General features: G+C 42.0%; 1 protein-coding gene across 1 annotated transcript; it reads right to left on the bottom strand.

The window, feature by feature from the left end:
- Positions 1-351: 351 nt before the first annotated feature.
- Positions 352-14,669, bottom strand: nsfl1c (NSFL1 (p97) cofactor (p47)). Its single transcript, XM_039801553.1, has 9 exons — positions 14,503-14,669; positions 13,638-13,738; positions 13,336-13,413; positions 11,579-11,744; positions 10,468-10,563; positions 8,161-8,270; positions 7,871-8,008; positions 5,197-5,367; positions 352-1,544 (listed from the first exon to the last, which is right to left on the bottom strand). The coding sequence occupies exons 1-9, from the start codon at positions 14,602-14,604 to the stop codon at positions 1,382-1,384; spliced, it is 1,125 nt and encodes a 374-aa protein (XP_039657487.1). The 5' UTR covers positions 14,605-14,669; the 3' UTR covers positions 352-1,381.
- Between the last annotated feature and the right edge of the window lie 12,929 nt (positions 14,670-27,598).

Raw genomic sequence — 27,598 nt, 5'->3', positions numbered from 1 at the left:
GCTGGTTTGAAGGAAAAGGGTAGTAACACCAAATATTGATGTGATTTAGATGTTTTTTTGGCCGCTCACTTTGCATTATGTAAATTGATAAAAATAAACAATTATTTATATTTTTGAAAGCATTCTTAATTTATAGCATTTTTTCCACACCTGCCTAAGACTTTTGCACAGAAATACATATATCTCCTGTATCCATCTCCTGTATCTATCTATCTATCTATCTATCTATCTATCTATCTATCTATCTATCTATCTTTTAGAAATCAATCCAAGTTGACATTCTCACTAGAATTCATGTTTCTCGGCTCAATATCCCTTTTCCCACATAAAATAACAGCACAAGACATTAAGTTCTTTATACATCAACCTTAAAATGGATTTATTTTACCAGATGGCCAAACATATTTCTGTGTTGCCCCAGGATGCATAGAATATGTCAGTGTGTAGGAATTCAACTTTCACTTTTACAAGCCAGTGTTTACAATCTATAAAGTCCTTTTGCTCAACCGTTGGTTAAACAATAAAGCTATGTGTAACTGTTTTCATGTTACACAATATCAAAATGCCACTGTCTAACTGGGACAATCCTACAGTCTGTAAAAGAAAAGAAGGTAGAAGGGGAAAGGCAGTTTAAAAAAATAATTCCATCTTCATTTGGACAAAGGGACAGGGTTGGTTCTTGAGGTGAAAAGGAGCATAAGGCTACTGGTATAGGTTGGTCGGAGAAAAATCCCCTCAGTGTTTTCTTACACTAGTACACTCTCTCTCCGTGTACACAACTGCATTATCAACGTGTACGTTTACCTTAGTAAGACTAGTATTCCTTATGTGGTTCTAGTTTGTGCTGTTAAGACAAACAAACTGGGAGTGTGCCGCTACATGGTTCTAGTGAGGCCCCAGCACCTGATGGTAAACAAAGCTGAAGGGCTGAATAAAGGTTAATAAAAGAGGAAAAGTAGGGAGCAAGTTTAAGAAGGAAAAAAAGAGCCAGCTTAATGAACATCTGTGCAACCAAGCTGCTCTGCAGAAAGCTGGACTGCTGCCGTGTTGTGGGGGTTAAACCATCTACTGCTGTCAGGTAAACACTTCCCCCATCAAAACCACAGTTAAACAGCATTTATAAGCCTTTAGTTTCCCCCTCATTAGCGCCCTTCAGAGACCACAGAGGGGGGGGGGGAGGTTGAGAGAGAAGGGGGGGGGGGGGAGGGAAAGGGTCTGTGGAGCAGAATGTTATGTTTCACTTTAGAAAAACAAAAATCAGAAATTAGAAGTCCATACATAAGTCTGTGTTTTCTCCTCCCTCGGAAGGGGCAGCAGGTTTCACAGGGCTGCAGTTACTCAGCCACGCCACGGGGAAGGCTGATTAACCACTCTCCCCCCCTTAATTTAGCCGCTGGACAATGACGGCGTTGAGGAGGTTGGCCTGCTCCAGCGTCTGGCTCTCGTCCGACAGCTCCTTGTTGGGGAAGGTAGTCATGAGGACAAACTCTCTGGCAGCCATGGCAGGCCGGGCCCCCACCACAAACTGGCGCAGGTCAGACACCCTGAGGGACACAGCAACAGGAAATATCGGTTTTCATTATGTTTGTGTGTGATAGAGCTGGGCGATGTGGAGAAATTCAGATATCACGATATTTTTCGACCAAATGCCTCGATATCGCTATTGCGGCGATATTTTCGGGTTGAGAAATGGTGCTTTCACAAAATATTAACACAATGACTTAAAGGTCCTATGACATGCTGCTTTTTGAATGCTTTTATATAGGCCTCAGTGGTCCCCTAATACTGTATCTGAAGACTCTTTCCCGAAATTCAGCCTTGGTGCAGAATTACAGACACTAGAGCCAGTCCCACAATGAGCTTTCCTTAGGATGTGCCATTTCTGTGTCTGTAGCTTTAAATGCTATTGAGGAGGAGAGCGGGGGACAAGGTGGAGGGTGGGGGTATGGCCTTGACCAACTGCCACTTTGCTTGTTTGAAAGCCATTATGTCTCTATCATGGGTGGGCCAAATTCTCTGGGCGGGCAAAGCAGAGAAAGGGGAGGTAACCTTTCCCCTTTATGACGTCATAAAGGGAAGATTCCAGATCGGCCCATCTGAGCTTTCATTTTCTCAAAGGCAGAGCAGGATACCCAGGGCTCGGGTTACACCTATCACCATCTCTAGCCACTGGGGGACCATAGGCAGGCTGGGGGGGGGACGCATATCAATGTTAAAAAACCTCATTAAGTGAAATGTTCATGCCATGGGACCTTTAAGTTAGTAAAGGAAAACGGAACAGCTAGAACAGTCTGGTAAGTTTAGAAAATGACATTACTTTACTGTAATGTAGCCTTTAAAACCAGGAAAAGACAAAACTTCATATTACAATATCCAAAATCTAAGACGATACCAAGCCTTATATCACAATCTCGATATAATATGAATATATTGCCCAGCCCTAGCGTGTGACAGGATGAAATGTGGTCAACATTAGCTGATCCAAAAAAATGAATAACTTGGAAATTGGTTTTAAGTATTAGACATTTTATCCACTGATTTATGGACGTTTATTTGCAATGGACATATACAATATCCTCAGAAGTGTAAGTCACACTGAAGCTAAATCGTATTTGAGTTATGGTTCAGATGAGTTTGACTTTTGGCGTAAATTGTAAAAATCGGGCACTAAAAAGGTTTTAAAGTACCATCGTTCCCTCCTTGAAATGTGTGTCAGAGCCTCTGCTGCAGCTGGGGGCCAAAATACAATAACTATAGTCCTGTTGTTTTAGAACACTGGCATGAACCTGTCCCTTTCACCTCACAAAGTACCTTTGCCTCATGCTCTCTCTATGATCCTTTATTTTGTGTTTCAATGTAGCTGACCCCACTATGGGGCTGTTGTGTGGTCAATTAGCATCTGACACTAAACCTGAACTTTCTGGGGTTTTAATGCTGCTGCATGCTCAGCGGAACTGGACTTTTATAAAACGAGAAACAGCAAATAATAGCGCTGTGTGTAATTTAAACAAGTTGCAAAGACTGTAAACAATCTAGCCAAGGCAGTTGTTGGCTGAGCCTAATTCCAAACTATGCATTTACCCCAAAAAAAAGACTCTGGCCCACTAGACCATCTGCTGTGACACCCACTACTGGCTATCAGAGACCAGCGGCAGCTAAAAGTGGGCGTGTCCATAGAGCTCAGGAAAACAGATTTGGAATGAAGAACATTACACAGTGCTGCTACTCCTAGAGCTGATTCCACAGAGAAATGAAAATTGTTTGCCGGAGAGGCTGACAGTTATCTTGGGGCGTATCTTCGGAGGGAATTGCTTAAGGTGTAGGAGTACACAGTAAGTCAGTAGTAGGCTATACGGTGGTGTTGCATATTAAGTTCTTTGGGGTCCTTCTGTAAGTAATTTTGGGGTACAACTAGGGTTGGGTATGGTTTGGTTTTTTTTTCGATTCCGGTGCTAAATCGATACTTTTAAAACGGTGCCGGTGCCTAAACCGGTACTTTTCAATAAAGTAAAAAAAAAAAGAAGAAAAAAAATAAGGGTAGTAAACAATAGTCAGTGACTTGTTTATTGCTAAGGCCATGGTCAAAATTAAAGATTTAATAATAATGTAATAACTATAACAATAACTTATTTCACCAGTATATTGCTGTTGAACCCCAGATGGGAAAAGGGTATTTTACAATTACTGTGAATGCACCACGAGGCTACCTGTTTTAAGTGAATGCACCGTCTGTGTTGTTTAATTCCGACCATATAAACATAGTACTACTAGTACCACTACTGTATATCTATGAATTCCGACAACGGCAGCTGCTGCTGCGCTGCAGTGCAGACTGTTACATCCCGCTGTTGAAGTCCTCCACAGTGAAATACAGTCACACTTTACACTGTTTAACGTTAGCTGTCAGCATTTTACCGGTGTTTAATCCAGCTGCTAGCTAAAGGTAGGCTAACGTTACATGCTGTCAGGTGTAGTGTAAAGTCAAGCACCGAAACTTTCGTTCTTATTCGGTCTCGTTACTACCGTTTACGTCGGCACCAGTTCCCTATTGGCACCGAGTTTCGGTACCCAACCTTAGGTACAACGGTTCTGGAGAAAGCTACAAGCAGCAAAATCCACCGGCCAAGGACCAAATCGGCCCATTCCAAGCGGGCCCATTTTGAACGGGCATTGACCTAGCTGGTCTAATTCTATGTCTCAAACCGAACTGTATGCACCAATAACTTTTTCTTTTTTTACCTATCGTCCATGACCAAAATAACCACTATTGCTGCTTTGTACCTGTTGTGAACTAGAGGATGGATACCCGAACCGAGCCCGTCGGGACCCGACGGGCCGGGCTGGGTTCGGACATATATTCAGAAATGATGTTCGGGTTCGGGCTCGGTCACATCAGCGCAATAAGGCATTGAACATTTTAAATTTAAAACAGGTTATTATGTAGGTGCGCGCCTGTGTTAATGTGCACTTGTTGCCCCGTGTGCGCTGATGCGCTCATCTGTTGACATTTCCGAATGCCTTCCTACAGTAGCTTAATAAAAGCGAGCTTTCCACACAAACAAACGTACGTGTTATTAGTATAAAAAAAAAAAGAGAGAGAGAGATATTTATGTCCGGGTCGGGCATAAATATCTTAATGCCTGTCGGGCTTGGGCCGGGTCCGGTTACTGCTCTGACGGACGCAGGCCGGGCTCGGACAGAAAAATGTGGCCCGATCCGCACTCTGTTATGAACGTCCCAGATACGTCAGAAAAACCCATATATAGAGGTTTACTCTTCAACACAGCGGCCGCAGGTTAGACTCCGCCCTGCGGCCCTTTGTTGCATGTCATTCCCTCCCCTCCCTCCCCTTTGATGTTGTCAGCTGTCCCATATAAATAAAGGCCTAAAGTGCCCAAAAAATGATATTTAAAAAATGATATTTAAAAAAAAGAAAGAAAAAAAAACCAAAAACATTGTGTCTGGGTTCATAACATCATCCGGAGGCTCACACAGCTCGGTGAATTTAACTTGGACTCTCACCAGGTACACATCTATGAGGCCTTTTAGGTTCAATAACTAAACACATGTAAGTCTACGGTCTTAATTAGGCCAGTAAACATGTATACAGACCTGCAGAAACTTAAGACAACTGTAGCCGTCTAATCTAGGTTTGTGTGCATGCTACCTTCAAATTGAAAAGAGCTCATCAATTACCTGTGGGTATGGTTGAACCTTTGGACCAGCCTGCTCCCATCAGCCAGGCGGATTTGAATGTTGGTGACCGGCTGGGAGGAGTCGAGGGACACAGTGGTGCTGGCTTGGGCCTCACTTGCTGCCTGGTCTTGCTGAGAGGTGGCCGGAGCGGAAACCAACTCTGGGGTGGCACTAGGGCAGGATGAAAACGGATGATAATTTACACTGTATCGATACATTGTCAAATTGTGGTCATACTATACTGAGGCAGTTAGCTGAGATGATCTGTAAAATTCAATAAAAGGGTAGTTTTACCCTATTTGCCAGGATGTTACACCACTTTTTTGGCATCAAGGGTCCAAAGAACAAGAGTAAAGCTGGCACTGATTTTGTTTGCACTTGATTTATCAGATTTCCTCTTCTACCAGCAGAACTGTTTTCCTGCTCCAGTTTGGTTCTTTTTCTTCTCATTTCAACCATTTACTATTAATTATTAATTAGTTTGTTTAGCTTCATAAGTATGCGACTTTCTCTGCCTTTAAAGGAACACACAGACTTATTGGGACTTTGTCATATTCACCATATCCCCCAGAGTTAGATAAGTCCATACATACTCCCAATAAGTGACAAAATAACGCCAACGTGTTCCTATTTACGTGTTGTGATATGTATAGTCACTGCGTGTACAAATAACAATGTCACATGAGACAGCCATCTTCTAACCGTATACATACTGGGAACTATATTCTCAGAAGGCGAAGCACTCCTACTTAGGCGGAGTGATTAAGCGAACTCCAGGCGAACTCTCTGTAACCTCGCCAAGGGGCTTCTCGGGAGCTGCGAGCAAATTGGGAGCAGTAGGCTAGATGGAGCCGGTTACCTCCAGGATCTGTGCTAAGCTAGGCTAGCGGTGGGTGCGTCAGAGTTAGGACACGCACGGAGATGAGAAGGGTACGTATGGACTTATCTAACTCTGGGGGAATAAGACAAAGTCCCAATAAGTCGGCGTGTTCCTTTAAGTTGTAAGTTTACAACATATTTGTTTAGGTTATAAATATATATGTAACTTTTTGCACTTTAATATACATTGCTCTTTTTCTTTTACTTTGTTTTAAAAGCACTTAAAGCGCCCATATTATACTCATTTTCAGATTCATAATTGTATTTTAAGGTTGTATCAGAATAGGTTGACATGGTTTAATTTTCAAAAAACACCATATTTTTGTTGTACTGCACAGCTCTCTCTACCTGCTGTAGATCCTCTTTTCACCTGGTTTCTGTTTTAGCTACAGAGTGAGACCTCTTTTCATCTTCTTCTGTACTATCTTTGATTGCACTCGCACATGCTCAGTAGCTCAGATGTAGATCATGTCAGCTAGCTAGCTCCATAGAAGTAAAAGACAGGCTGTTTCTCCAACTTCAGTCAGTTACAAGGCAGGATTAGCTGGGAGACTTCTAAATAAGGGCGCACATGTAAGTAGTTCTTTTGTATGGTGAACTTGTGTGTGTTGTAGCAGTGCTTTGCTATTGAGAACGAGGTACCATGCTAGTGTTAGCATGCTAATGCTAACGCTATGAGCTAACGGTTGCGGTTAGCCAGCTCATTTCGGATTGTGACGTCACAGTCCGAGCCGATTTTGAACAGCTCACTAGGAGACTGAAGGCAGGACACATTCAGAAACCATATCTCTCTCAAAACAGCATGGATGGATTTATTTCAAAGTTTGTATGTGTGTGGAAGCACCAGAGACACAAAAGAACACCCCAAATACCAGAAAAAGTGTTTTTTTCATAATATGGGCACTTTAATAACCTTTTTTGAAAAGTAATTATCAAAATGACTTGTTTTGAAAAGTGCTGTGTAAAGGTAAGTCTATTATCAGTAATTTTATTATTATTTTATTATTATTATTATTATTATTATTATTATTAAGAAACACTTAAACCTTCAATTTATTTGAAAACAAAAATCATGAAATAGAGAGATACAGGGTTTTTACTGGGCACTGACAATATGTTTTGCAGAATACCAAATTACTGACCTGGCGAAGCAGCAGAAAATGAATGGATGGATTAAACAATTACATTTCATTAATTTCATTTAATGCTAAAAATTGACACTTGGCCATTATGAAACGGTGAGCATTCTCACTACTGAAGCAACAGTATTGACAGTTTCAGCTACAGGTACAAGAGCCCGGGCTCAAAGTCAATACCCAGACTATTTTCATTTTTGAATAGTTGTTCTTGTATTCTATCCTATTTATTGTATGTTCTTTTTTTTTAAAGATTATCATTTGGGCATTTTAGGTGTTTATTTGTATAGACATGAAGGGGGAGAGAGGGGGAACGACATGCAGCAAAGGGCTGCAGGTCGGAGTCAAACTTGCGGCTGCTGCGTCGCACTCTACCAGGTGAGCTACCCATGCACCCCATTTCTTGTATTTTCTGTATGTGTGCTGATGTGGGTCTTACATTTCGCTGCTGTAACACTGAAATTTCCCAATTTGGGATCAATAAAGTCTATCTAATCTAATCATGAATTCCCATGTTGAACCAGTAAGAAGGTTTACCAGCCTTCAGTTAGACCTTGCATTGAATTCAGTTGCTGGTTTTTGATCGGTAACATTTTGCTGAGGAGAAACGATACAGAAAACATGTTAAATAAAACCACAAGGCTTCTCATCAATCTCACCTTCCCAACTTCTGTCCTTCCCCTCCAAAGGCCCTGAAGGCCACCTTGGGTTTGGAGAAGTCCTCGTCCCTGTGGTCCTCCATGTCTAGGTTGACCTGGCCCCCTCGAGAACGCTGCCTCAGCTCGAGGGGAATCTCCCTGCAGGGTGACAATCAACAGCTTAACAGGGTGGAAAATTGAGCTCTCAACGCCGCTATACAGATTTACATTTCAAACATTAAGGACAGCGTATGGACCTATTTCGAAGCTATATGTAACTCAGAGTAAGTTAACAGACTAGTTAGACTCACCCCCTTCTGATTGCCTCAAGGAAGTTGGCATTTCCAGGATCGCTGTAGTTTCTGAGCTCACCATTATCCAGACTGAACCCCGTCTTCCACAGCTTCAGCACCACGTGTACCTAACACACACACACACACACTTTAATAAATCTTTTCGTCCTGGGTCGGTAGGGGTGTATGATGTATCGACTCAACATCGCAATATCACGTTGCGCAATATTATATCAAAAGTGTAAGTATGCAATATTTTGTGGAGCGCTGCGTCCCGTCCGTTGGCTGTGTGGCTAAGTTGTGTTTGATTTAGAGCCCGCTTGAAATGCTATAATGATCATCATGTCATTGGCCAGTTACCAGGCCACTTGCACATGTCAGCGCACGGGTCCGCATATTTTCGACAGAGTGACAGTGTAAGTGAAGAAATAGATCGAGACAACAAAACGGAATGAGTCAGAGAAGAGAAAGAAAAGTTGTGTCCTGTTGTCTTTATTTATTTTATACTGTACCACCAGTAAAACATTCTGTCCTGTTCTGTAGACATGGTCCTTATTTATTTATTCATGTTGGACCAGTCCAATATGACTGATAGTTGAAATAAACCTTGTGTTATTTGTTATGAATCTATTTTGATCAGTTTCCCATGATTTTTGTAATTTTACAGGAGGTTTAAAAATATCGAAATTAATATCGATATTGCAATATTCATAATCGATATCGCAATATCACATTTGTCAATAACGTGCAACCCTAGTCGGTACGGATACTTAGCATTACAAAGAAATAGCCACAGCCTCGCACTTGTTCACTGCCCTCGACACTTCCTGTACGTGCCGAACCGCTGCCCGTACGCAAAATTACGAATCCCACTACGTGGTCGATTGGTTGGGGTTAGGCATTAAGGTTAGGATAGCGGATTGGTCAGGGGATAGGATCTGAACAAATCAGGTTACGTTACCTTGCGTAAGCATGGACGCCTGGCCAATAGTAGCTATTGAAGGGCGGGTCTTGGCGTGGCCATAGTGGGGGGGAAAATATCGCTGCCCGTACGCTGCGTGATTTTGTAAGTTACCAGCTTTATGTAGCCTGGAACTTAATATTTTTGTAAAATAACAAGGCATAAATTCATGTACTTCCACGCAATACAAACCAATACAGTTAGCGTGTCCTGCTCTCTTGTAGACTGAAAGGGAGGCTCGGACATTTCTGCGTCCAAGAGACGCTGTAGACTTGTACCAGTCGTGCAGCCACGATGTTGCGTGCATTTTTGTGGACTCATGCTGCCACTTTCCTAGTATGGAACCACTTGTGTGTCTGCACGACCGGTAGCTACAAGACGAAAGCTGTCCGGACACGCTGCGTATATCCGGGCCCGTCTCACCGCATCAATTAGTTCAGCTGCGAGGTTGTCCGCGCTGGGTCTGCCTGACTACTCTGTGTGTAGGGTGGCCGATTTAACCCGCCTGGGAGACGTGAGAGCCACGCCTGAGCAGGAAAGACCTTACAATTTTGCACTAGCAAGTTTACTAGCAGTTAATAGATTGTATAGACTTCTTTTACCATGGGACAACCTTTTTTTTTTATTATTAATATTCATTTTAACAGTTTAACTGAGTATTAAATCGGTAAAAATCATTGTCTGTTAACGGTTAAATGTTAACATCCCCATCAATATAAAAAACAGCATGATAACAGTGGCTGCCATAACTATCACAGTGTTTGACAAAAACTGATATACAGAAATACACATTTGTTTAAGTTAAAACATCCTGACTCACCATGATGAGCTCAAAAAATAAAGGAAGCAGAAAATTAGGTTGAGGAGCCACCTAGAGGGCTTGACTAGTAGAGCTGTAATCAGGCCTTAAAAGTTAGGCCCGACAGAATTCAGCCCGAGCAGTACAATTTGATGGACAGCTTTTTAAAAGCCCGAACCCGTTTACATTCCGACATTATTCAAATGTGCACACGCCCACAGCTCTTTTGCCAAGAATGAGTCATTTATACATTTTTAACATAATTTATTCATGACTAACGTAGGCTATAGGCCACTTGGAAGTTGGAACAAAGAAATGAAATAAGTCCTCCAGAGGCCAGCCTCCGTTTCACCTCCTCAGCATCCATCGACCGCTCATTTACTGCGCAACCTGGGGCGCAAGCCCGAGCCTGTGTAAAATGATAGAAATTAAGACCGAACCCGTCGGGTCCCTTTGGGTACAGGCAAAGATCTTCAGCTCTATTGACTAGTACCAACGATGCCAGAAACAAAGCAAGAAGTGCAAAAAAAAAAAAGAAGGAGGATCCTTCAGGATCTGTACTCACATCCTGCTGGCTTTTGGAGCCACGCTTCTCTCCAGCCACATAGGCTGACTGCTCCTCAGGAGCGGCGCCTAGCTTGTAGCCTCCGCCGATGAAGGCCTAAATGGTGAGAGGAGAGAGTAAAAACTAATTATAGACAACAGACTCACCAAGAGGACGACGAATTACAAACACAAAAAGAAGCTGATGAAACTGCTGACCCACCTGTTTGAGCAATAACAAATCCCCCTCCCATCCGCCTGAGCCTTGACTCGGTCAGTAATAAGAGGCAGGAAAAGCTAACACTCAACTACTGTAAGCCATTTTATTGATCCTGAAATATGCATATTAAAAATATACGTGTATAATTCCCTCACAATTCAGTGGGATTTCTTAATTTATACCACCCGTGAAGCACAGACAGGCAAAAAGACGGTTTACGGGTCAAACCAGCCGCCGCTAAAATTGAGACAGACACCTTCGGAGCAGAGCGAAGTCTAGGCAAGTAGAGCAGACGTATTAACTTAAAACGTGAAGCAATGTCTTGAAAAGTATTTAAATGAAATGATTGTTTGTACTTATTGGAGCACTGGCCCGATAGAGCAACAGGCTGATTGTATTGACTGGCCTGACGTAACTTTTTACTGGCCCCAGGCCAAGCCATCAGGTGACCTCTATTGTTGGACCCTGCATAAACACATAAATGGTGATGACATGGCTAAAAAAAGTCATGCCCACAAAGCTGACTGGGAGTGAGAAATGCTTTTGCTGAAGCAACGGCGCAAAACACAACGTTAGAGATTTTGATGTTACTATGGGAAGGGTAAAAATATTTGGTTACACTTTACTTGAAGGTATCTACGTAAGAGTGACATGACACTGGCATGAACGTGTCATAAACATTATAAACAAGTCATAAACGTTTATGACATAATGCATTCGGTTTTTGTCATGACAAGTTAGTTAGGTTAGCAGGTTAGGGTTCATGTGTCATGTGTCATGTCACTCATGTAGATACCTTCAAGTAAAGTGTTACCAAATACCTTTCGGTCAATGTTGAACTGTGGAGAAATTAGACGCCGGGCAGCCACAGTCCAGGTAATTAATGGGAAACATCTTTTGAGTTTCACCTTACCTTGGCTTTGCTGTGCTCTCCTGGCCCTCTCCCAGGCCGGTCCAGGGGCACAGCCCCATGTTCCCTTGCCCCCTTGAACAAATCCTCCACCACTTCATTGGGACTCTTCTTCTTGGGAGGCCCAACAATCTGTTGCCCACTGCGCTCTGATCCCCCCGCAAAAAACCTGGCAGGGTGTCAATAAAAGATAGTAAGTCATTCTTCCACAATGTCAGTAAACCAGCAAACAAAAAGGTGCAACAATTATCTTTTGGAAATTGATCTTAATGCCTTAAGTAAAAAAATGAGGAAAAAGCCAACCTTTAAGGACACCAATTGTCTTTGTGAATGAATAATGTATCGTAACTAAATAAATGTTCTTGCTTAAAATACAGGGGGCATAAGTAAGTACACCCCTATGTTAAATTCCCATAGAGGCAGGCAGATTTTTATTTTTAAAATGATGTATCCAGGATACTATGCATCCTGATAAAGTTCCCTTGGCCTTTGGAATTAAAATAGCCCCCCCACATCATCACATACCCTTCACCATACCTAGAGATTGGCATGGGGTACTTTCCATAAAATCATCTCTCAATGCAAATCAAACCAGATATTAGGCTAACTGAAATAAAAACCATGCCAATCTCTAGGTATGGTGAAGGCTATGAGATGATGTGGGGCTATTTTAATAGTGGCTATGTATTTAGTGTAAAACACAAAAAAATGTTGTAGAACTATACAAATATAAAGGATAGGCATATATTATATGAACAGAAACACACTATCTGCGTCGATCGGCTCTTTGTCCGAATAAGCTTAACATCTACCACCTTCTACCCACCAGAACGAATTATTTTCTCCGATTTAGAGACCTGCATTGACCCTGGCAGTCTCTGCAGGCTCCGTTGCTTTTTAAATGATGTAGCCTATTGTATTAATGTATTTAAGTGTTTTTTTTACTTTAATGATCAGAGATGCTGTTTGTAAAAGTTTCCATGCGCACAGAACTGCCTCTGCAGCTGATATCGTCGGATATTTAAGCAGCAAAACTAACTGTAGTTATAGACTGGACAGAGTGAACAGAACTAGACCTTTAGATTCTGAAATAATCCTAATTAAGTTAAATTGCTGTTTCTCGAGCGTCTCTCGGCCGATCTTACAAATGAAGCTGTCTGTCTTACAGCAGCTCTGCTATGTTCACATTTAGAGAACGTTCATATTTTCCTCCTTGATTTAGGGGTGGGAATCACCAGAGGCCTCACGATACGATATCATCACGATATCATCACGATACCTATGTCACGATACGATATTATTGCGGCACTTTCCAGACACCACTTTCAGAGTCAGAGGTGAGAAGATGGAGAAACAGAACTGGAAAATGCTCCTGCTTCCCTGAAGTCACTGGTGTGACAACATTTTGCTTTCCCAGTGAGTTATGTAAACAAACAATGAATGGTAAAGCGTACCGATGGGACTTCATGGTGCATTCAGGTGCAACTCGTAAAGTAACGCTCCGCCTTCTAGAAGGGACTTTTTCTGTACCAGCACTGTGTGCAGGTTGATAATATATGTTGTGTGTCTCAGACATTCCCCCATTTTGCCGTGGTATTGAAAAAGGAAAGAGGAAAAAGTATTGTTTTTTTATACTACTATTGTATCAAACTTTAAAACTCTGGTATCTAAGATTGCCTTATTTTTTCATCTGGCACTGTAAAAGTGAGTGACACATTCACTAAAGATAGATAAACAGACAAAACTGGGAATAAAATTACCTTTGGCCTTCCTCCTCATCACTCTCCTCCTCTGCCTCATGCATCAGATCTCTGAAGGATGTGACTCTGGGCTGAGTGCTGATGACAAAGAAAAAATGCAGGGTTGTTTAACTCTATATAGCAATTGTTTATTACGAAATTAAAATTGATGAACAATGAGTCTTTAAAAGGTGTGCAGCTGTGAACACAGCTATGTAGAATTACAGCCAATTATGGACATTGAACTGCAGTTTTATATGTGTGACAATACATTTTCCTATTTATGGTATTAAATAAAAACAGTAGCAGGGTGTAAGCATTACCTTGGCCCAGCAGACCGGGACACCGAGGAGCCTCCCTCAGGTTGAGGAAGAGTCACTATGTCGTCATCGGCTCCATCCTCAAAGAAACTGGCGAGTGCAAGCTGGGAGGAGGCGAAATAATGTCACAAAGAAACCCTGCTAGACAGCTTATCGACGGCAACTAACTAACTAACAAGTGTCACAGGACTTTTCAGACAACATCTCAGTTAAGAGCTAGATAACTCGACTCGGTCCACATCTGAGGTCTTTTCGTCTGAAATCCATAGTGACACCAGAGCATCCCAGCTGTTAGGTGTATTGTCTCTTTCTCTATTAACGTGCAATAGTGGAAGCGCTAGCCGAGTGAGAAAACTCGAATCATAACAGTCATTCAGTTTCATTTTCTTTATGTGGGTCTACAAATAGAGTGGATAGGCGTTCATTTACGTTTTCCTAACCACGAACTTCAACGGGGCAACTGATACTGCAGCTTCAGAAGCTAACCAATGGTCTTTACCAGGTTAACTAACATCAATCTAATAACGTTAACTCGTTACGGGCTAACGCTAGCTAGCACGGCTCAATGGACTCCTCAGCAGACTAGCGTAACGTTAACGGCAACCCGCCCTGTGACGAGCCATCAGGAATGGACCTTTTAGTAACAGTGGCTGTACATGATAACTAGCTGTAAACGGCCGTGCTGTTTGGTGACAGAGAGTGGTCAGGCCATTGTCAAAGGGTGACTTGCACAAATTACCGGCAACACAGGCTAACGTTAGCCCGCAAGCTATATTCGTCAAACACATGTCATGTCACCGCTGTTTCCTTTGGATTTCCCATCGTGCAGTACGCTGCGACTCAACGGGAAAACGCAGAAAAGACGTACCTGCAAATTCCAGCCGGCGGACTCCAGGAAAAACCGGGCCCTTTCCTCATCCACATCAGTAACAGCTACGAACTCCCTCACAGACTCCTCTTGGCTCGCCATTTTGATTTGCTCCTTCAGTGACTCGTCCGCCTCCACCTGGGGAAACAACCAACAGATGATGGTTCCTATCTGGTTCCAAACCAACGACAGAGACAAGACAAGACAGTCTTCTTCGAATGAAATAAACAGGCTAACTTTCAGTTTAAAATGCGTGTATTATTAAGGATTATGCGCGACTATATTTAATCTTAATGCTCTACAGTCAGTTTAATTTTGATAATGAACTTTGTACTGTGCTGTACTGCTTAGTGCTAACATTGTTTTGACCACTAGGTGGCAATGTATCCACAGGTTACACAAAACTACAGTAGCCTAGTAGCCTAACTAATGAACATTGTCTGTGTGCATCTATGGTTTGGAACAAAGGTTTTAACTATTCACTAATGGATCATAGAGGAAGATGTGTCAGTATGTCTGGGTGCATAGGACTACATAAGACTTACTTTTCTGTATGTTTTGTGGGCCTATATTTTTGACACAAGGGATGGTGAAGAGCCAATAATGTATAGCTTTGTATTACAGCTAAATTATGTAACAAATGACAACACTGGTTAGCACCTTTGCTTGGGTTATTGTCCAGTTGATAATGGCTAATACTATTGATGTTGCTAATCCACTCAAAAATATAACTACTTTATTTATAGTTTCATCATCTACTTTCACTATCTACCGAGTCTGTTTTCTCTAATGATTTCTAGGTTCTTTTTCATTCAGTCGGAGGCTGCTTATAGCCATTACTATGGTTTTATCTCATCTCATCTCATTAATCTGATCCGATACAATCGCATTAAGATGTGACACCTCAGTGTGAATCCACAGAGCTTCTTATACAGCAATACGATCTTAATTTGCATTTCATCCCACTTTGTTTATAGCTCCTATCTCTAGTTTGTCTTCTAGGGCAAGCCTACTGCTGATTTAAGTGTGGGACACCTCACCTTTGACAAAACTGTTCTAGTAAACATGTGCCTCTGATTTCAGTAATAAGCAGATGGAGAGAATATTCCCATGGGAGATACATTTGTATCCCCGCTAAGGTGTCTATTGGCAGGCTGGTCATCAGATGGCACAAAGTAATAGACAGATTGGGAGTGTCTTAATTGTTTCTTGGGGAGGGGGGGAGGGGGTGTTTGATCTTCAAGGCTAATTAATCTGTAGCAAAGTGAGAAAACCATGTTGTCACCTCACCTCGTAAAGCACAACCCCCATCTCTCCTCAGATGCACACAAACAACATGCTAAAAACCAGCGAAAAATGCAGTGTATTACACTGAGGAGGTCTAAGTGGCGGTAATCATATATTGTTTCCCCTTTGGATGTTTTTAGCTTCAGGGTCTGTAGGATGAGGCAACAGCACCCAGATACGGGGCAAGAGAGTGAAAGAGACAACGAAGGCAATGGCAAGAAGAGAAATGTGTTTAAACCTACAGATAGACACTTTAGGAGCAAGAAAAGGTGTGTATGTGAGAGAAATTGAGAAAGAAACGAGACAAAGCACTAAAAGCAAAAGTGACAATCCGGAAATAGGTTATTGTGCAGCAACTGTGTACCTGAAGCCTGTCACATACTAATACTGTAAGTTATGAGAGAGGACAAAACACAAGAGTCACAGTAAGACATCCATAACCCAGGTGACAGGTTGACAGCATTAAATGTCGCCTCAGGATACCCAGAAGGCATATGTGTGTTGATGTATGTGTGTAAGCCTACTTTATCTTCCCACGAGGCTGGTGTTTTTGTAGTGTAATATTACAACCAGTGTATAGTTACAATAGGTTAGAAGCAGACAGTGGACACTAATGGCGCTCTTCCATTATATGGTACTGAGGCGGTACTAAAATCTGTAATGGAAAATGGAAGCACAGTGCGGTTTTAGCGTAAAGCGCGAAAGGTCCACAAGTTGCCGAACGCTTGGTCGTTCACTTCCAAATCTTTGTAACATTCAGACATGACTGCCACAAATACTGATAAAAGCAAATTAAGAATTACATTAAGAGGTAAGATAATAAATTAAGTTTTTTTCTGTTAATAAGCCTGTCTCAGGATTTAAGAAAGATGTCCAATTCATTTTTTAACTACCTTAAAAGTAGGAGATCTCAGAAATCTACAGGCATTGTTTACAGGATATTCAACCTTTCAGCTTTCGTTTTTCGTCATAAAAGATTTGTTGTTACAAATATTTAACTCCTTTCTTTACGGGGAGACGCGTTTCTAGCAACGCGTCACAGTGTGATCGGAGCATTAGCCAGGTTAGCTTTTACCTCCTACTTCCAGTCTCTATGCTAAGCTAATCGCCTCCAGCCCCATAGTTAGTGCACACATGTAAAATAAGGGTCTTTCCCAAAATTACAAATGCAAATACAAGTAGTAGAAAACAGTTTAATCATATGGAGAGAAAAAAATAAATAAATCTAGCCCTTCCTCCTACGGTGGCCGAACCCGAAATTAGCTCTCTCCATCGTTTACACGCAGCTGTTCTAGCCACTCCAGTATTAACTTTGGTCTTGTTGCTTTGCCTGTCACGTTGTCGTTTTAATTCTCTTTTTCACTTCCCTGGCGAGTAGTCTCCCCCTGGCATTTGTCACGGTGCCAATAGGTGTAAGAGGGCGAAATGCAGAGGTACGTCCCTCTTTGGCTAATGTATTTTAAAGATGGAGGCGCTACATGGCTGGCATCATTCGAGCGAGTCGCTCCTATGTATTCTGAATGATTCTGATTCTACGCTTACGAGAATACTTTGATTAGTTGGTGGAAGTAATTACACATGAATGAGCACATTTGTGAAAGAACAAAGGTTTTTTTCCTAAGAATCAACTCAAAAAATTACACAATGTAGGTTTAAGATTATTTGAAAATCCAACTTGTTTCAAAATGTAAGAAAAGGAGAGCACATCTTGCGTGAGTATTCAGATTATCTAACCTCTTGCACTTTGAGATTAGAAGAAAAACACACTCCTGTTCTAAGATACCTCACGCAGCCTAGCACGATTATTTAACCTGCTGGAGGTCAATGACCATCAGAGCGCCGTGACAGTCAGGTGAAATGACGGCTCATAAAAGTGAAGCTGTTGGAGAAGGTCGATTAGGACAAGCATCCATAAACCCCTAAGACCCGACAATATCCCACCACCTCCCTGTCCCCCACCCCTCTAAATTGCATACACACAAGTTGTCCCTCAGGCAACGGTACCATGTCGTAAAGAGGAACACAGCATTGTTTATGACTCCTAACAGTTAGTTAGTAAAGGCTGGGTCTCACCTATAGCGCTGCCAACATTAATCGATTAATCAGTTAGTTGTCAACTATTAAATGAATCGCCTACTATTCTGATAATCGATTAATCTGTGTTTTTAGTTTCTTCACTCCTCTATGGCAGCAAACTGAATATGTCTTTTACAGACCAAACAACCAATAGATAAATCAAGAAAATAATTGACAGATAAATCGATAGTTGCAGCCCTAGTCTCACTCCACCACGATCACAGCTTGTCAGTTTCAGGAAAGCATCTAACCTTTTGACCAAAGGGCACTTTAGAATAATACTTTATGGAAAGCAAAGGGGGAAGGAGGACACATAGGAGCCTCATTATAATAAGTCAAGTTTATCTCTTGCTTATATAATGAAATGCGTGGCGTCGCTCTGACCTGAGCATGCATCACCACAACTGTTGATTGATACTGACTTACTTACACTAAACCTGGTCCCCTTTGCTGTTTGACTTGTTATTCTCCTTCTCTTGTTTGTCCTCCTCCTGCTGCAGGAGTGCAGCAGAACAGTATATATCTCCCTCGCCTCGAGGCAGGCAGTAAGAGTGACGATGCTGTCTGAGGGGTCAAGGCCTTGCGTTAACTTAACTACCCTGCTAAAGGTCAACAGTGTCACAAACCACTGGTCCTGTAGAGAGGAATCCCAAAACCAGACTGCACATGATGTATGGGAAGCACACATGGGTGATGCTGGCCTTTAACTGTAATAGAACAACATGTTTGACAATAACTCCTAATCCAATTGGCTATCTGTGTTGCCTCATAATTAAATTTGTATCATGCAACACAACTTTTTGAGTTTTCTTCTCCAAACATAGATCATCATATTCATGCTTTCACTTCACCACAGAATTTGTAGCCAACGGGCTGTTATGATCTTGGTGTTATATGTAGTCACAAAGAGCCAGAGGAGTCTCAGACACCGTGTTATGATACTATGATTCTGCTTGTATCAATGTCATCTACACCAGTGCTTTAGTCTGTTGAAACCACTAGTGCTTTCACAATGTTACATCGGTATTTCCCTTTGGGAGAACCTTTTAGACCACCAGACAAACCCAACCATTGAAGTCCAGGTGAAGTCAGCTCCAACAATGGCTGCCCTGAGGGTCACTGTCAACGTGGGGCTTTGTTCCCACCCATCAAAAGCCTAACCATAATTACAAACTGTCAGAACTATTTCTTAGGATCTGGTTGACATAATACGACTGGGACATACCTTACATCATTCTGTAATGGGTTAAACATGCAGGAAAGTAATTTAGTATTGACAAAGGGGCCCTAGAAGAAGGTGGTTGTGGTGGTTCAACCTTCATGTGATGTTATCATAGACCAATCATATCTGCAGTAACAACAACCAAAGAGTCTTGAAAACAGATGAGAAACAACATGGGAGAACCAAAGAGCTGCAGGTCGTGTTGTTGTTTTTTTGACTAAGATTAATTCCTGATTCCTAAACAGATTCACACACTTGACTAGATGAGCGGTAGCTATTTGCGTCTCAAAACAGGACGACATCAATTTACAGTGGTAGGAGAAGTACTCAGATCCTTCATCTTACCACAGTGTACAAATACTACATTACAAGTAAAAGTCCTGCATTCAAAACTTTACTTAAAGGTGAGTTTTGTCTAAACAAACAAAAGTTATGTTCACATTCTAACACTACTCTCAACAACATCAGGACGATACGTCTGATTATGCGGCGCAGGTTCTGGTTTAGGCTTAATAGACTTTTGGATTTGTAGCTACAGTTCATTCCTGTGTTGCATTAGTCACCTTTTGATTTCAAGTTTATTTGAATTTGAATTCATAATAATAATAATAAAAAATCATTGGCTTTCCACGCTGCAACTTTACTGTTTTTCGGTTTACTCTCACAGCTCTCATCAGTGTTGTTTCCGAGACACAGACCCAGTTAGAGACTAGCTGGTGAACGTAGTGGAGCATTTAGCAGCTAAAGAACCAGATACTTCCCTCGAGAGTTGGTAGAGACCAAAACAGAGCTGAAAAGAGAAGGAATAGACTAAAGCGTGATTTATGGTCCTGCGGAGGCTCCACGCAGAACTTTCGCCGTAGCCTACGTAAGTGGCCTGAAGTTTATAGTTGTGCGTTTGTGTGTGCATCAATCGCTTTAAGAGAACAGCAGGCATGTGTGGGTGTGTGTGTGTGTGTGTGAGCGTGCGGTAGAGCGAGTGACGGCAATTAGCGCGAGTACTGACTCTAGAGGGAGTGAGAGAAACAAAGTGTCTCCCCTGTGCTTTCTGACCACGGCGGAAAATCTGTAGCAGAAAAAAGTTACGTACCTATGTGCGTAGCCATGGCGTAGATTTAACGCAGAAGCATAAATCATGCTTTACACTTGTCAGATGCCCAGAAAAACAACTCTGAATTAATTCTATTGTTGCTCTGTATCTGCTAGATGCGTAATTGATAATTGTTTGCTAACAAGTTTGCCATATCCACTTAAAAGTGGCCAAAAAATGATGCAGGTGTACTTTAATAAATGTAACAAATACTTTCCATCACAATAACCCAAGGCTGCAGCTGTAGGCAAATTATATCTACATTCTCAATCATCACTCTGAGTTTTCCCTTGAGTTACACAGGGCAGGGCAGACATCCAGACAATATCATCTCTACTTCTATCTCTGTGTGTTATGCTTTAGCCCATGAGGCTGTACAGTGAGGGGAGGAAAAACAGTCTGGTATCAACAGGAAGAAGGAAAGAGGAAGCGACTTTTTTATCTCTGTTGCCATTACTCTGTTTAACTAGCCCATTAGTGTTGCCTGCATCTCAAAAGGTGCTTCTCTGCACGTGCACATACTTGAAAACTGTCAGTCTGCCTGTCTCTCTCTCCAAAAAACCAGAGCCAGCTCCATTTCTATCTCCATGACAGCAGACAATCCTCTGATAGAGTTGGCAGAACCGGGTCTGTGGGGACCAGACAGGAGCCACTGACCTACATATGACAAGAGTGTATCCACTGTAAATTACCTTGGATTAAATGGTCTGCATATTGTAGCAGATCATAGAGTATATACCTGTAGATCATCATAGCAGCAGTGAGGTTGCTCTTATACAGGCTGCAGGCACTACAACGCTGTGAAGGGGGCAATTGAAAAGGATCCAATCCATTCTCTTATTACCCAGCAGGCAGCCATAAATCTGGACATGGCTCTCTCCTTTCTCCACTGCCAGAGAGAGATTTACTACAACCAGCAAGCTGCCTCCCAATTCCTCTCTATGTCCTCTTCCTTTATATTCACACCTTTGTCTCTTCCTTTCTCCCTTTTTCCTGACTACATTTCCTCTTTTTAATCTGTGCATTCTTATCCCTCCACATCCCAGTGTCACTCAGGGTCAAGCACCCACCACTCCCTCCATGTAACGGAGGGACACACACACACACACACACACACACACACACACACACACACACACACACACACACACACACACACACACACACACACACACACACACACAGACACACCAGCGAAAAAGTTTTAATTAAACCCACAATGATTTACAGCTGACAGACCAGCTGCAAATGAAGGCAGTGAAAGATGTAGAGGGAAATAATCAATGTAGTTTATTAAATAGAAAATATAGCCTACTGAATGTGCTGTCTTGTGCACTTTCAAGTCGAAATCAGGTAACGTGGATAGAGGGCCACTCTTTGTAATTTGTGTTTAATTGACTTATTTACAGTGGACAGAGCAGATGTGTGAATTTAACTCTTGAATAAAGAATGTTTTAATATATTTAGCCCATGTGCATTAAAGGGTTTCATCAGGTTTATAACAACATCTTCTGGTGCAAGCAGCTAATGAAACCTAACACAACATCTGATGTTGTAATGTTGTTTTTTCTTGTCATTTTATTATTACTTATATTGTATTATAACTTTCGTTTAATAAGCAAAACAAGATATAAAGATATGGAATACATATAAAACAGAAGACACAATTCTGCATAATACATACAGATGCTGCATGTCCCCTGCCCTTTGCCATAATGTGCAACGTAACGCTATGTGCTATGTCTACGTGCGCACGCTCACATATCAAAAAATCCAGTGACGATGGCTGGAGTTGTGCCTTTTGTCATTAGTTTTGCTTTCATAACATTTCATAAAAGGGGATTTATGTACTTCACTTCAGACCAAATCTCAACGTCTTCTGCCTAAACCATTGTCTCTCCCATTGTCAGTAGACAAGTATGCCTTTCTGATTTTTTTTTCTGGTGTGTCTGGTGTTCGACGTCTTGAAAACAGGATTAGTAAACAGAAGAAAGCAGCATAAAGCCTGTGAAAATGTAACAGTGATTACCTTTTTTTGTTGTTTTTACATCAGTTACTTATTCAGTCTCTCTATCAAACTTGGTGAAGAATTAAATCGCTGAAAAGGAGAACAAAAATAGCGTGTCTGCCAGAGATGGGGACTCGTGTCTGAGACTCGGACTCGAGTCGTACTTAAGTCACACAAACAGCTGACTTCAGACTTGACTTGCGACTCGACCCAAAAGACTTCAGACTTGACTCGGACTCGAGCTTCGAGACTCGTCAACAACTTTTTTTCATGCAATTATTGCTTTTTAAATCTAAAATTATTCATGTATTTCTATTTTCTTTTATTGGCGCATATACGTTGGGGAAACGTATGACGAGCTGCATGTCCCCTGCCCTTTGCCATAATGTGCAATGTAACGCATGTGCTATGTCTATGTGCGCACACTCACATATCAAAAAATGCATTGACGATGGCTGCAGTTGTGCCTTTTGTTTTCAATAACTTGGTAAACAGTGGCAGTAAGCGAACAGCTACATGCAAGGTGTGTGGCACCAAGATAAATGATGCCGGATCAACAACGCCGAACTTCATCAGGCATCTCAAATGGGTCAGTCACTTGCTAATGTGAAAGAGACGTTACATTTGGCATATATTGTCACAGGTAACAAGCTAACCATTGCAAAGTGTTGTGCTAAAGGCTGGGAACAGGCAAATTGTATCTTTATAGTTGTATCCATATGATGTGACAGACTTAGGTTAATATATCACCAGGTCCGAGGGCTAGAGGGATGTGTTAAGTAGCAGAAGATCAGACTATACAATGTACTTGGAGACCCAGTGTAAGTTCTGGATGTAACCAAATCAAGCTAGCTCCATTAAAGCATACGTGATATTTTTCACATCCAAGTTCACATCCACTCTTGGCTGCAGTGCCCACATTTTATTTCAGAAAAAAAAAATGTACATGATAGAAACGTTTAGTATTACTTCAGCTATTTCCTACAACTGATTTTGATACTGTACTGTATGGATGGTAGCTACAGGACATGGTTTGAATTCACAAGATTTAACAATACAGTGTTAGGGACAGATCAGATGGCCAGAGACTTGAGACTTGACTTGGACTCGTGGCAAAAGACTTGAGACTTGACTTGAACTTGCCTCTCAAAGACTTGAGACTTGACTTGAACTAGGGCTCAAAGACTCAACTTGGACTTCCAAAAAATGACTTGTGAACATCTCTGGTGTCCACCTGGGTGTCATGTTTCCATCACTGCCCATCGGAGCTGGAGCCAATAAATACCCGCAACTACTGCAGAGTAATTTGTCCCAGGAGTGAATGCCGATTGTGACCTTTCCCACTAAAGACAAAAGCCAGATGTTAGTGTTTTTTTGTCCAGTGGGAAAGGGGCTTTAGTGAGCTTTAATGGTGCTGGTAGGTGGACTTTGCTACCTTTAGACAAAGCTAGGTTAGCTGTTTCCCCCTGTTTCCAGTCTGTGTGCTAAGCTAAGGTAACCGTCAGCTGGCCATAACAACATCTCACACAGACAGATATGAGAGTATAATCAATCCTAATAATAGGTGTACTTCCCAAAGTGTCGAAATTGTTCCTTTAATTTGAAAATCGAGAAAGAATTTTCTTTTTAATCTTGGACTGTACAGAGAGTGTAGTTGAGTGTGGGTAACCAAAAAGCTTTCTACCTGGTAAAAGACCAATTATTGAACAGAGACAAATGAGAATACTAGCTTGGTATGCACTTCATATTTTTCTGAGACATAGAACAAACTGATTGGACACAATTGCACCAAATTAAGCAATACTGCTTTTGACAGGAATATTTGAATACAACGTGTTATACATTTATACATTTTGTGCTTTGTTGCAGGGAAATTACCAGCAATAACCGTCAAGAGAGAGACACAAAATAAATGTAGTAAGGACCACATGTCCATTTAAATAGCATCTAATCTCACTCAATGCATGCACTCTTGAACTTAAAAAGAGAGTCAATGAGCCTGTGTAATCATCAGTGCAATAAAGCCCCAGGCGCTGTGGGCTGCAGTTAATGGCTACTAAACCTAAATCAAACCCACATAAAAACAGCCTATAAATGGACATTAAACAACTCCGTCTTTTTGTGTGTGTTTTACTACCACATCCGAGCATCTAGACAACCTCCAAGGTCTTTTCAAACCCTTTAAATGTCCGACACTGACACACGCACACGCACACACACACACACACACACACACACACCACACACACTCTGTTTGGGGTAATACCACATGACATTCCACTAACTGCCTCCCAGACAATCCCCCCTCTGCAGCTTTCCAGCCTTTTTTATTGGTGGTGATGGAGAGAGACCAGGGTCACCGTGGTAACCACATGCTCGGCTGGATACAGGACCTCATCTGGCTGTGTATAGCCGTCTGTGCCATGCCTGCGAGGAAACTGCCCCAGATCTCAGTTGACATTTGGCAGCCTTTAGTGTCTGTGTGTCTGAGTGGGTGTATACAGTAAGATGTGTTTGTGTTGGGGGAGGGGCTGGTAAATCTGGTCTGTGGTGAATATGAATATATTTCTTTTTTTTATGACTTGTGTCCAACGAGAACATTTAGATGCATCTTAGGAAAAGCCTTCCGTGTCCTGCCACCCTTTTCGTGGGTTCTTGGCTTGGCTTTTGTTAGTTCTTCACCATATCTAAGGCTGTATATGCAGACATATGCTGGGGAGGGGGGGAGTGTAAAAAAAAAAAGTTAAATATTGATTTGCCTCATCCAAACTAGGCCTTTTAACACACAACACAGATGCTCTCAAGTGTCTTAAATTAAAGATTCTCTTTTATTTTTTTCTGTGTCTTCATCTTCCCAGTTTTTTATGGGTCTTTGAATTTGTGCTTCAGTCATCACGCTTTAAAAAGGCTTAGTTTCTCTCCGTCTACGCATGTACTTATGTAAGCCAGTGACATTGCATTGTTGCAGAAAAGGAGGATGGAGAGCGAGGGAGAAAGACAGAAAGAGAGAGAGAGACGAAGAGACAAAGCAATGGGTTGGAAAGACTGAGAGCAATTAACAGGATTATAGAGATGCATGACTGTTGCTAAAGCTTTACAAATCACTGTCCTGATAAATAACTAAATCAATTAATACCTAAACAGCCGCAGGATAATCATCTCCAGTGGATCAGTAACTGTGTTTTACTCCGGTTAGAGGCATTTGTCATTTTCTGTGACAGCTGATGAACACTTCCATCAACATCTACGTGGAGATAATAAAAAGTTGCAGCACACTGCAAAAAAAAAGTCCCTCTTAAGTCAATTTGGCATTTTACCTGATCGACTCGCCACGACTCTACTTGCCGTTTTTGGTTTTCCAAAAAAAGTCCCTGGTACCTGCTAACAGGTCCTTTTTTTAGTATCACCTCAGTCAAGGTTCCAAGCGAGCTGAGGCGATACCAAAAGGTGATGTGAAAACCTGCAGACTACTGATTGGTCGGAGAGAATCCTCACTAATCAGAACAGATCCCGTTGCTCTGGACGGAGACCAGTGAAGGATATTAGAAGCACTTTTCCGGTGAGGGCTGAGCGTTACTGAGCAGCCTCCAACTGAGAGAGACGACGTAGATGTGACATGACCAACCTGTCTGAAAGTTGGAAGTCTTCTGGTAGCTGTGCCAAGAGAAATCTCAGTCATTCCCAATCTTGCAGAGACAGAGAGTGTAGGTATATGTAAGGAGATAACATGGGCACAGGCTAATTATTGCTAACTAAAATGCTAGTTAACATTAGTAATTAAATCTAAATAGCTCGTAAGTCGAAACTGCCTGCAAGCTTCTCCTGTACTATACGGTAATTCCTCTACTGTGCGACAGTAATGCCGCGTTCTATTTACCTCGGAACTCGGAAGCCACAACTGGGAATGACGTCATACCCGAGTTGAATGCGTTCTATTTAAAAGTCGGATTGTCATTGTTTTCATTAGTTCTAGCCCGGTTTTGTTAGCAACCAGTTGATAACAACGCATTATGCCGTTTTTTGTGCATGCAAACAGCGTAACAACATGTCCACAGATAGAAGTTGGACATGCCTGTGTGGACGACTGATTTAGAGACACAAATGAGACAGAAGTGCTTATAACTTTATGTTACATCACCGTTCACAACTGTTGATACAGGGGGCAGCCATGTTGGATTTTGAACTCGGGGTAGCCTACTGTGAGGTTGTACGAGTTCCGAGCTCGTAAATACAAGGTCAGGGGGCGTGTTTCCGACTTTGACCAAAGAATTTCTAATAAGGGAAGAAGTTTCACTCTCTCGTTACTTCCGGCTTCTGAACTGGTTGCAGTTCCACCAGAGTTCCACTTGGGGCGCTCACAGGCCAGTGCAGAATGAATGGGGCTCTATGGAGCTGTACCCCTCAAAACCCACTTCTCTCAGGATATAATTTTTTGTCTAGTAATTTGAATGTTGCATTTGAAAGGGGAGGCTAAGAAAATACACACTGCTGGGTGTTTTTTAAAGTGGCTTTTTTGTTCTAAAAAGCCTTTTAAAATGTCAATGACGTCATACACATCGTACGGCCGGAGATACTGCTTTACGGCAAGCTCAGAGTCGCTTCCTTTTTTTTCTTGAGGCATCGACAACACAGCTGACAGGTTAGGCTCTCCCTGTCATTACACGTGCTAGAAAGAGGTTTGCTGATGTTTTAAAGACCATGCCGAAATATTCACTCTGACATTCTGGTTCTGCTTCGGATGCTGTCAAGCAGGATCACTGACCAATCAGCATTCATTAGCAGAATGCTAGCGTGTTATGGGCAACAACGACTCGACCTGAAAGAAATCGAAAGGACATAAGTACTCGTTCATTCAACTTTCGACCTATAATCCATGTTGAACTTGCAAAAACTACAATCAAATCTGAGATTGTTCAACAGCAATCAGGGAAAGAGACAAATTTAGCCGTCTAGCTCCATAGAGTCCCATTCATTTTGCAATGGACCGCGATCACCCCCGGTGGAACTCTGGTGGAACTGCAACCAAATTCGGTACAATGGGGCTGGATAGGGAGTGGAAAGGCTTTCCGTAGACCGGCTTTGCTTTGACCTCGTAAAAAACGTTGTGAGGAGAAGCTTACCCCCTCGGACAGACGGTCTTATGATTATTTTGAAAATTCTTTGGGCATTTTAGGCCTTCATTGTGACAGGACAGATGAAGACATGAAAGGGGAGAGAGAGGGGGGAATGACATGCAGCAAAGGGCCGCAGGTCGGGGTTGAACCCCAGCCAGCTGCGTCGAGGAGTACACCTCTATATTTGAGCGCTCGCTCTACCAACTGAGCTATCTGTGCGCCCCCACCAGCTTCTTTTGAAACAAAATGTGTCTTCTGGCTGTGGCAACAGTCACAATACAGATAATCCAAAACAACAC

Source organism: Perca fluviatilis, chromosome 5, assembly GCF_010015445.1.
Source record: "Perca fluviatilis chromosome 5, GENO_Pfluv_1.0, whole genome shotgun sequence".
Taxonomy (NCBI): domain Eukaryota; kingdom Metazoa; phylum Chordata; class Actinopteri; order Perciformes; family Percidae; genus Perca; species Perca fluviatilis.
This window is presented reverse-complemented; position numbering and strand designations above follow the sequence as displayed.

Coding starts and splice junctions, on each gene's coding strand:
- nsfl1c (XM_039801553.1), bottom strand. CDS start 14,604: ATGGCGAGCCAAGAGGAGTCTGTGAGGGAGTTCGTAGCTGTTACTGAT. Junction 8,271..10,467: donor GCTCCAAAAGCCAGCAGGAT/GTGAGTACAGAT, acceptor TGTGTGTGTTAG/GTACACGTGGTGCTGAAGCT. Junction 8,009..8,160: donor CTTGAGGCAATCAGAAGGGG/GTGAGTCTAACT, acceptor GTCACCCTGCAG/GGAGATTCCCCTCGAGCTGA.